Genomic DNA, 12,075 nt, shown 5'->3' with positions numbered 1-12,075 from the left:
CTTTCAATGCGAAATGCATCAACTACTTCACGCTGATCCCCCCACAGGTTGAATCACCCAGGGACACTCTGGTTCACGATTGGCCCTCCGGTCTGCTGTATGCTTTCCCTCCATTTCCCCTCCTCTCAAGGGTGATTCAGAAAGCGCAATCCTTGGGAAGCAGAATGATTCTGATTGCCCCACACTGGCCTCGTCAAGTCTGGTTCCCCTTTCTTCAACCATACATTGTGGACACTCCTTGGATTCTGGACCCTCTACCAGATTTACTGACACACATGTCGGGACAGTTCCACCCCTCTCTGAGGACACTACGGTTGACAGCCTGGCTACTCCACTTCCATCGCTAGTTAGATGTCATACTTTTTCACCAGAAGTGGTCCATATATTATTGTCCTCTCATAAGCCATCCACTAGAAAGATTTATTCTAGCAAATGGAAAAGGTTCTCTATCTGGGCACGTACTAGAGGCATTGATCCTTACACAGCTCCAATAGATTCAGTTCTGGAGTTCTTGTCTATGCTGTTCTATCAGGGGTCCGCATCAGCCACCATCAAAGTTCAGCTGGCGGCGATATCTAATTTCCACGTAGCGAATGATCCTAGTCTCATGGCACACAGACTATGCAAAGCATTCCTAAAAGGTACTCTGTTGCTTCATCCCCCAGTGTCTGAACCTGCCATGCCCTGGGATCTCAATTTTGTTCTTCAAGCCCTTACTCTACCACCATTTGAGCCTGCAGCTAATTCTTGACATGGAAAACAGCATTCTTAACAGCAGTCACTTCAGCAAGGTGGGTTTCAGAAATTCAAGCCCTTCTCCATCAAACCCCCATATTTAATTTTCCATAAAGATAGGGTCTCTCTTAGACCAAACCCGTCGTTCCTTCCTAAAGTGGCTTCCGTGTCTAACATGAATCAGTCCATTGAGCTGCCTGTGTTCTTCCCCCACTTCTCTAACAAGGCAGAATTTAGGTTTCACCAATTGGATGTACATAGACAGTTACGCTTCTATCTACACCGGACAAAAGATATCCGGAAATCTGACCAACTCTTTGTCTCCTTTTCGGAAAACCGATTGGGTTCTCCAGTATCCAAGGTCATGCTGTCTAGATGGATAGCCAGTTATATCTCTCATCTATCAGGCAGGAGGTAAAAATTTGCCATTTCCAGTCAAAGCACATTCTACTTGGGCTGTTTCTACATCCAAAGCCTATCAAGCTAGATTGTCAATGGATGATATATGTGCTGCAGCTACTTGGGCTTCTCCTCACACCTTTGTTTCTCATTACAAATTGGACGTGGTCTCCAGGGGCAGATCTTCCTTTGGCTCCACAGTTCTCAGGAGTATTTTCCTATGAGTCACCCAGGATGTAGGTGCTAGGGACGCTGTCCCACAGTTAAGAATGTAGGCGAGATAGGACTACATAACATCAAGAAGTTCTGTACTCACCATAACGTTCGAAGTATGTAGTCCATCTCGCCTCACATTCTTACTTACCTTCCCCCTGCCTGGAGGATTTGGAGGTTAGGTTGTCACCTGCAGAGTCCCTTTGATTAGTTAATGTTTATATGGATGTGAGGTGTGTATGGAGTACAAATGTTTTTTCGCAGCAAACTAGATCTGGGGATATGGAGCAGTGCACCATGGGATACCCTCTTAGCCCAGCCAATGAGAGACTTTGAGCCAGTAAAATCGGCCGAGTCGGAGCCGATATTCGGCTCCGAACCCACGGGTGTAAGAATGTGAGGCGAGATGGACTACATACATCGAATGTTATGGTGAGTACATAACTTCTTGTTTTTAACAGTGGTGTGTAACCTTATATGTGCGTGTGTGTATGTATGTATGTATATATATATGTATATCAAACAAATACGTCTTCACTGAAGGTAGGGAGAGAAAATGCAATAAAAATAGCCGAACCAGTACTTAGTGCTTTTGTTCCTTTACTCCAGTGTTAAGATCTTCTTCAGAAATAATAATAATAATGCAAGGAGTAGGACTGTTGTTATATAGAGACAGAATACAGTAAAAATGTAAAGTAACCAATGGGAAAGTATTGCATGCATAAAATAAAATGTATCATGTGTAAGACAAACTCATAAAATCAAAGCAACCAGCAACAGAAAGCAATAAAACCAGTAAAAAGGTGTAAATGCAAATGTGGCAGAATTGTTTCAAGTGACTTTGTCAAAGATGACTCATCTGGCCCACTATAGAGCGCTTTTAATATTTAAACTTTCATTAAGTCCTGGGAATGAATCTACTCCCTAATGCCACTGCCACTTTAATTCCTAAAACATTTAATCTAGTGTCAAAATCCCCAAAATGTAAATATATGTATATATAAGGAGAAGGTTACTGTCAACTGCCTGTCGGGCGCCAAGATCCGCAACATAACCCATGCACTCAGGTCACTCCACAACAAGTACAAATATGACTCTGTCATTGTCCATGTTGGCGTGAACGACCTGAGATGTACCTCCCTGGACTACATGAAAAGAGATATGGAAGAGCTCTCCAATCTTGTAGCCCAAGCAGGTATGACCCTAGCCCTGAGTAGCATCCTGCCATCGCCCAGAATGATACCGCAGTACAGGGACAAAATGATTGACTTCAACAATTGGCTAAGCTTCTGGTGTCATTCAAAGGGGATCCAGTATTTTTCTGCCTGGAACGACATGGTCTACAGACCAAGATGCTTTGCCAGAGATAGCCTGCACCTGTCGCCCCTGGGATTCCTGATACTGGCTAAGAGTCTTGCCGCCCTTATAGTGCCTTTTTTAGGCAAGGTTCAAATGACAAATTCACCACCATAACCGGAACAGGCAAGCAAAAACTGAGGGTAATGCTACTCAATGCTAGAAGTCTAAATCTCAAAATGCACTCACTCGAGGCACTCCTTAAAATGGAGAACATCGATATCTGTGCAGTGACTGAGACCTGGTTCAAGGCTCTAGAGAGCACCCCTGCATTACCAGGCTATAATTCATACCACACTTTTCTGCCATCTAACCTGGACCAGAACACCAAAGGCAGAGGTGTGTCCATATTCATTAAGGATATCCACACCTCCAGGCTAGCTGCGCAGCATAATGCATTCAAGTGCAATTAACTCTGGGCAAAACTGCAATCCAAATTGTAGCTTGCTACAGATCCCCCATCATGCCCCAGGATTCCCACTCCTCTTTTCTTGATATACTGGAAAATATTAGGGTTCAACCAAACACCCTAATAATGGGCAATTTCAACTACCACACCATTAACTGGGAAAACTACTCATGTACTTAACTCCTTCACTCAACGCTTTCTGGAATTCATAAATTCCAATGCCCTGGATCAACTTATCCACACCCCCACCAGGGGCAACAATATCCTAGAGCTAGTCATTACCAACATGAGTGACCGGTGTTCCACACCTGAAGTCACCTCCTCGTTGGTCAGACCCGACCATAAGCTAATCACCCTAGGTATCCGCATCCCACCCCCACCCACCATTAAGGAAACCATGCTAAAAAAATTTCTCCAAATTCAATTTCATGCTTCTTAAGACAGAAGTGGACAATGCAGATGGACAATACAATTACGACTGCTAAATCCTACACAAATGCACTCTATAAGCACTTATACGAGTTCATGGATCATGCTATCCACCAAAAAAAGGAAGCCAATCTGGTGGTCTCCTGCCATAAACAAACTCTACAAAAGAAGGGAGAAACTGTTGCAAAAAAGAATAAAATCCCATGAGTGGAGGAGCTCCCTGGTCAGCCTCTGTAAGAAGCTGAGATCCCTTACATGATCCTCCAAAGCTAGCTACAAAACAAAATTGCCACTGATTCGAAGGGCAACCAGAAAACATTCTATAGCTATGTCAGGAATCTCAATGGCAACACCCAGATCTGCTCTGAGTTAACAGCACAATGGCACGAAAATTACAGAACCAACTGATATTGCCAACATCCTGGCAGATGGGTTCAGTGCTAACTTTACCCTCTCTCACCCCCTAAAGGGTCCATATCTATACAGGAAGAATGCAGAGTCCCTGTAATCACATCTATGCAGGTAAAAGCTGCACTCTCTAAAACCAAAAACAAAGCATCCATGGGACCGGACAACATCCCAGGCTGAGTTTTACACCAACTTCAGACCGAACTGGCTCCCCAACTAAGCACCATGTTCAGTCATAATCTCACGTCAGGCTTTGTGCCCACTGAATGGCACACAGCAACAGTTATCCCACTCCACAAAGGGGGAGCCACCACTGATCCTGGGAACTATTGCCCTATTAGCCTGATGAGCCTGGTCTGCAGGACCATGGAATGTATCATCATGGAACTCATAAACAAAGACATTGGTAACCTCCAAACTCTGGACCCCACCCAGTTCGGATTTGTGAAAGGCAGCTCATGCCTTCTGAACCTGATCGACTTCATTCAGGCAGTCACCAAAGCCGTAGACAAGGGTAAGGTGGTTCACACAGCCTATCTTGACCTCACCAAAGCTTTCGACACCATCCCCCATTCTGGAATTATAGCCAAACTCACTAAACTAAGTGTAAATCCCTATGTCACAAGATGGTTTGCCAACTGGCTCACTGAAAGAAACCACACTGTAAAAGTTGCAGACTCCAAATCTGACTTCAAACCAGCGACAAGTGGAATACCACAGGGTTCAGTCCTGGGACCTGTTCTGTTTGGTATCTACTTCTCTGAAATACAGGCTAACACAGAAGGCCTCTGGCTAACGAAGTTCGCAGATGACTGCATACTAGGAGCCATAGTCGAGTCCCCAAATGATGTGGACGTCCTACAGAAGGGCCTCACCGAGACAGATGCCTGGTGTCAAGGCATGGCCTCAAGCTCAATGCCAAAAAGTGCATTGTCATCCCCTTTAGTAAAAACTCTGTACCCATGAACTATCACATAAACGGCAGTCTACTTAACGCCAAATGTGTGATAAGAGACCTTGGGACCCAGGTGGACAGTAGTCTCTCCTTTGATAATCACATCACTACAGTAGTCAGGAAATCCTTGTATGTGGCACACACCACCACAAAAGGGTTCTCATCCAGGAAAAAAAGGTCATTGTTCCCCTCTACTCGGCACTCATTATAGAGTACAACGCCCCTTTTGGAATGCACCTCACAAGACATCTGCAGCAGCTGGAAAGGTCACAGTAATACCTCACAAAGAGGATTACTGGCCTCAAACAGATGCCCTACACTGACCATCTCAGAAAACTCTAGCTTTACTCTGTAGCATATCGCCTACTCCGAGAAGATCTCTGCCTAACATATAAAGCTATGTTAAACCCAGAGCTGTTGGACATGCTACACCTAAAGAAATCCCAATCCCTCCGAGCTACACGCTCTAGGGACCTAAACCTTGTCACCACAATAAACAGTACATGCTGGAGGGATAGATTCCTGTCCCAGAGACTTCCTGTACTCTGGCACAAGCTACTCATCTATGTCAAGCAAAGTTCCTCATTAGTATTTTTAAAGAAAAATCTTGATGAGTGGATGGGAAATAGGAAATACACCCTGGAGATCACTTCTTGTGGCTCTGCTCAACAGGGGCACAGGAAATTAACTTTCTTGGGTGGCGTAAGCCAGGCAACCTTGTTGGCTAAGTTTACTTAGGTCCTTGGGCCGATAGCCTAGTACCTACCATTGAACCTATATGTATGTATCATACCTCACAACTGTCCAGATTTTCGACACATATTTTGTCTGTTCCTCATAAAATTTGTGTTTTACTGGGATGATCTGAGGATTAAAGTCACTGAATAATGACATGCATTTGAGTTTCAGACTTCATATCCTTCAGAAAATGTACGTTAAAACATATCCTGTTACTCTAGCAACTTTGTAAGTTTATAAGAGCAATATTTAAAACGTGTCCCTATTTTTGTTGCCCTTTGTTCCCCCATTTTGTTGGGCTTTGCCCAGATTTCTTGCAGTAAGAGGTATGATGTGTGTGTATGTATGTATATATATATATATATAGATATAGATATATAGATATAGATATAGATATACACATACATATAAAATGTGTATATAAAACAAACTTCTTTCTTATAAACTAAAAGAAAGACACTCGAAGGTAAAACTGATGCTAAGCTCTTTCATTCTTTAATGATATCTAGAACTGACAAAATTTAAAAAATACAAGGTATAAGGTAGAAAGAGAGAGAGAGAGACGTAACTGTGACAATAACATATAACTTCTGAGAACACAGTGAGGAAAAAATTAACCAATCAGAATCTACACATTTTGTACAACTGTATATACATTAAATATTAGTATAAACTGGGAGTGGTCAGACTCCCCATCTCAACGCACATTTAACATTCAGGTTTTCATGGAGTCCAGGAGGGGTCTCAGCATTAAGTACTAACTGCCATCGCAATATTTTCAATTCAAGCAAAGTCTCACAATTTCCAAAAAATTGGTTAACTTGTATTTACAATATTAATAATTTATATTCTTCATTTACGTTAGTTTTATTTTATATATATATATATATATATATATATATGTGTGTGTGTGTGTGTATAGTAAACTATTGTTTTGTCAGGTTTGATCATTAAGTCTTGGGCACAATTTACTTCTTCTTTGAAATCGTGATGTGTTTTGCTCCGCCCACTATTGCTATTGGATTAAGAGTTTGGGAAAATGTTCTAAAATGCACCCCAGAGCATCTATAACCCTTTTGTTTCTAGAGGTCCCTGCTTAATTAATTTCTAAGTGATTATTATTGTGCTGGCTTGGTCAGGAAAGATGCATTGAAAAAATGCAAGAAAAGCAAAAGTTGAACAGCAACAATGAATTTCTTTCCTTAATCATAATTTCTGTCCAAGCCATAACTGAATGAAGAGGTTGTGTATTAAAAAAGAAACTGTAAATTGTACTTTAGAGTATATAGAAAGTCATAGCCTCTTGAAAAAGCTGAAGAGTAAGGCAAAATGTGAGTAAAGGAAGAAAGTGCACTGTGCACAAAGTGGGGGTACAGAGGGTGCCACTGGAGGATGTGTGTGTGTTGTGGAGGGGGTAAAATAGTAGGCAGTGCCCGGGGCACCATTTCACCTAAGTCCACTGCTGTACACTCTGTTGTTGTAATGTATCACTGTTGCAACTAAATGCCAGTAAATGTGAATTGCCCCTCTGTGAGATGGGCCAACACAGCATGGTACACAGGCCTGTCTTAATTAATGTAAGAGCATTGTAGCTACAGTTGTCTGTGCAAACTACTCCTAGAAGCATGAACTAAAATGTTCCTTAAAATGGGTAGTGGTGATAGGGTGATACTTAGACTGGAAGTATCCAGGTGCCCCTGAATTGATATTTGTTAACATTGGCCCTGTTTCATTGTGACATAAAGTCAGCTTAACAGTTCAAGCTGCAGTGTTTTTCTTATTGTGCTACATTTAGAGTATGATCTGTTTGGATATGTGTCAGAGTTAAAAGTGTTATAATAATGTTATTATATATTAATAACGTTATGGGTTGGATATTTGTTACATTTTGGAACTGTGCAATGCACTCAGCCCTCCTGGTTCTGAACCACTAATTACGTCTGATGCAGGGAATGGCACTCAAATAATTTGCAAAAAGAGTACATCTTACGGAGTAGAAGTGAATTTTACTTCACGTACAGTTGTATGTTTCTGTTTCCTCATGTTTATCTTGTATCTTACTTAGGTGTGGCTCCTCATTGCCTTGACAAGGGAGAAGAAGAACCTGTTATCACCTTAGAATATTTCAATGGCAATGAATGGGAAAGTAGCATGGCACAACACAAAACTATCAAGGATATGTCAAAACTGTGAGATAACACTGTTTTCTCTGCAATGAAATGGAATGAGTCAGCAATTCCAATATTAACTGAATGTTCACATTATATGTTAATTTACCAAGGAATCAGTGCTCCAGTTAAAAGGACTACAAAGACAATCTAATTGGCTCCTTTTTTTCCCTAGAGTTCTCATTCCTTCCATTTATAGAAGATAACCAACTCACCGTGTTGATGAAACTCTCATTTGAAAGAACATCAGTTGTCTGTGTAACTAATATTTTTGTTTCATCCTGCATAGTACAGTAGAGAGTTGATTATCTGAACTAATTGGAACCAAGGGTAGTTCAGATAATCAAACATAATTGAATCGGATAAAAAACTTCTAAAAAAGTTTTTGATTAACATTAAACAAGAAAATAAAAACAAATACACTAAGTACAAAACGGTATAGTATATTATTGTAGTACAAGCTCAAAAAATACTCACAAGCGAATACATACACCGTTTACATAATCAGTCTTTACGATTTTTCCTGCATGAAAACTTTGGAAGGCTGCATTCAGATAACTGATGTTTCAGATAATCGTTGTTTGGATAATCGACTCTACTGTAATAAAAAAAAATCATCTTTTTAACAATTTGTGATTATTAATCACGCTACATGTTCTTTTACTCTACCATGTGAAACTGCTAAGATATATGTGATACAAGTGTTAACTCCTCTTGTAATGTTAACACTCAGGCAGTGTCACAAACAAAAACACTATTGACTGCAAAGGTAATATGTAGAGGGAATACAATCCATGTGTCAAAATGTAAAAATGATGGCTAGAATGTGGAACTCAAGCACTGGTATGGGGGGAGTAGCTTGCATTTAGTTTTATTTCTCACAGGTTGTGAATGCCACATTTTAGATTTGGATTTGTTTCTATGTGTTTCACTGCAATGTCTTACTTACCCAACCTGTAGTCCTCCAGACCGTCCCTAAACGCCTTCCTTTGTACCAGGTGACTAGGTTTACTTTTCCAAGCCTGCTGTCCCACCAACCAGATCCAGTGGCTGGAGAACCTGTGCAATATACAGGAGATGTATGTGTACTAGCAGGAATTTGATTCTTCAGAAAAGGGCCTGCTCAGTGGAGTTTTGGCACATTCAGCTATCTAATCTCTGACACAGAACACTATTTCACAGCACACTATTCCTTATTTAAGGAAACCTATTATTATTGCAAGCGTTTCTAGACTGCCTACCCAGCACTGTGCCATAAAGGGATAAAGCCCTAAGTATGGCTCAGGCTACCTGGGTTTGATTAGTGGCTTTAGAGTCTGAGGTACTGGCAGGGAGGGATGAACATGCTCACGTCTAGGTGTTTCCTGTGGGAAGGTATGTTCCTTATAGCGAATGGGACTAGCCCACGGCAGCAAGGATGGTGTGTGTTCCTGGGACACCGTAATGATCCTTGTTTGACCCATATTTGGTAAAGTCTGAGGGGAGATTAGAAGTGGTAGAAAGACCCGACATAGAACAGGAGCACTAGCTATGTGGGAGGGGGAAAAACATTTCTAGACTGCCAGATGGTCAATTTTATTTTCAGAATACAGTTGTCAGTTCTGCAGGTAGTGACGCCCTACAGTAATTTCACTGTGCATGTCTGTACTTAACTTATTCTTCTTTCGGCTTTTCCCGGTTAGGGGTCGCCACAGTGGACCACCTGTCTGCTCATGACTGGCAGTGGAGTTTTACAGTGTCGAGTTGCCATCCCGGCGCCCAACCTTCCACAGAAGGCACACACACGCACACACTCATGCCTGGGGCCAATTTAGAGTGTCCAATCCACCTACAGCATGTCTTTGGGATGTGGGAAGAAACCCACGCAACCACAGGGAGGACATGCAGACTCCACACAGAAGGCACCCCAGCCAAGGATTAATACTTGGTCTTCTGTCCTGGTTTTGCCTGTGGCAGAAGATAATGGTTTGTAAACCCTTTTGTAATGTGTGTCTGAATGCTTAATGTTGAAAAGACAGGATGAACTTCTAGCCTCCATGAAGTGTTTTTTTCAATCCAAATTTCAAAAAGGAATGTGCACCAAACTGCATGCCACTGTCTGTAGCAAAGCATCAGAAGTAAAGATATATACTCCATGTACTACATTTTGTTTTAGTTTTGAAATACATTTTTATTTCCTCAGATACAAATTATTTTGTATAATTTCAGATACATACTTTTTATACATACTATTTATTTTATTTACTTATGTTAACACCCACTTATTAACCTGCCTAATCAAATATTGGAAAATTATTCCTCTGCTATTACTGGGTACCCCAGAAAATGGGCAACCACTCAGCATGATTAACACAGTCAGCAAATCAGAAATGTAAATAAAATAAAGTTATATTTATTTATACATATTCTATGGTGTCCATACATTACACTGATTATTTTAAATTAACCTTAACTCTGCAATAAGTATGTAATTTTCTGTACAATGGTTTGTGAGCCATTTCTACCTGAACTTCTTAACAGTATTGTTGACAGCAATTTTTTTCTGTATCAGTACATATGTTGTGCATTACCCATAGGCAACAGGACTGTTTTCCTGCAGGATAACTGCTCCTACACCACTATGACCTGCATTAACTTGTAAAACAGCTGTCTTATTCACATCATAGTACCTTAATGTTGGAGCATCAATGACCGATTTTTCAACCATTTCAAAGCTCTCTTCCTGTTTATATCTCCAGTTCAACTTACAGGTTTTAGAGGCATGGTTATCTCAGACATATTAAATGTAAACTTTGCATGATACTGCATAATTTTAAATCTCTGTAATACCTGTTTGTTTTCTGGCCTTGGTATCTGAGCAAATGCTTGAGGTTTTTTTTTTTTGCTCAGATTTCAGTCCTTCTGACATTAAAATATGGTCCATGTATTACAGAGCTGTCATTTGGATTTTATATTTGTTTTGTTTAACCTGAAATTACATTGTATTAATCTATTCAGCATCTGTAGCAATCTTGTAATTTTTGTGTGTGTCTGACATATTCTAATAGATCATCAGTTATGACTACAATACATCTCAAGCCATCAGTTATTTGTAAAAGAACTCTTTGGAACACCTCTGGTACTGAAGAAATATCAAGCAGAGGTCTATGAAATCTTCAGCTTCCTAACTGGGTATTAAATGTATCCAATCAGAAGTTTTGTTTTTTGTAGCATTACCTGTTACAGACTTTAGCGTAGAGAAAAACTTAGCAATTTGGCATTCCTGAGATGATTACTTCATCAGTAAGCAATTGGTAATTGTGTCTTTTTATGCAAACAAACCTCACTCTTGACACAACAACCAGCTGTAAAAAATAAAATGTCCAAAAAAAGCAGCACAGGTTCCAGGCACAGCTGAATGCATCAATATTTAATGAAAACACAAAGAAACAGGGGTAAGCGCTTTCACAGATCAAAACTCCGCTTCATCAGACTATAATAGAACATTACAACTGTTGCTCAATATTTAAATGTGATACAGCCAATGAAATTCACACTTAGAAATTATGCAATAATTAAGGTTTATTAGTTCATACATAGATAATAAAAGTTAATAAAACTACCTAAACTATTTGATATTTTAGCCATTCCTAATATAATATATATACAACACTATAAAATAATAATACATATTATGATATGAAATATATGATTAAGACATAAAAACATAGAGACTTAGTTAACATGAGAATAAAAATAAACAGGAGGCCCAGTTGTCAGGGTACAATCTACAAAATAACTAAACCGGGCTAGTTAAAACTCATTAATGCTTCAAAGATCTAGCTCTTAAGAATGGTTTCAGTGACACTCTATTGTTCAAGTCAGGATATTTATCCGATTGTAATTTTAAAATCCATTTCTGCTCCACAGATTCTGTTCTGTTTCTATGATCTCCTCTTCTAATATTAGCATATAAAAGTTTTATGGCTAAAAACTTAAACTTATGATCACATCCTTCCTTCATAACATGCATAGCTAGGCATTAGACTCTTTCGAGTTCCTAATGTCTCGTAGATGTTCTATCTTTCAGAAGTCTGTTCGTTTTGCCAATAGCATAGCACGTAGTACAAAAACTAAAGCAAACCAAATTCTTTGTGTGACAGTCGGCATAAAAGACAGATTGTACCTAGAGGGCTGAGAGTCCTAACAATGCCTACATATGGCTCTACATATCCAGAATTACTTAGACGCTGGCAGGTGCTTAACGTAGAATGTAGTGCAAAATA

General features: G+C 40.1%; 1 protein-coding gene across 1 annotated transcript in view; it reads left to right on the top strand.

The window, feature by feature from the left end:
* Positions 1-8,453, top strand: part of CENPV (centromere protein V) — a 285,582-nt gene extending 277,129 nt beyond the window's left edge. The window contains exon 5 of the mRNA XM_044054522.1: positions 7,708-8,453. Coding sequence (XP_043910457.1) covers positions 7,708-7,835 — 128 coding nt within the window. The 3' untranslated portion in view covers positions 7,836-8,453. The remainder of the gene's footprint in view (positions 1-7,707) is intronic.
* The last annotated feature ends 3,622 nt before the right edge of the window (positions 8,454-12,075 follow it).

This window comes from Protopterus annectens, chromosome 13.part0 (genome assembly GCF_019279795.1).
Source record: "Protopterus annectens isolate FY-2018-M chromosome 13.part0, PAN1.0, whole genome shotgun sequence".
NCBI lineage: Eukaryota > Metazoa > Chordata > Ceratodontiformes > Protopteridae > Protopterus > Protopterus annectens.
The sequence above is the reverse complement of the archived record's forward strand: the minus strand, read 5'-3'. Positions and strand labels throughout refer to the sequence as shown.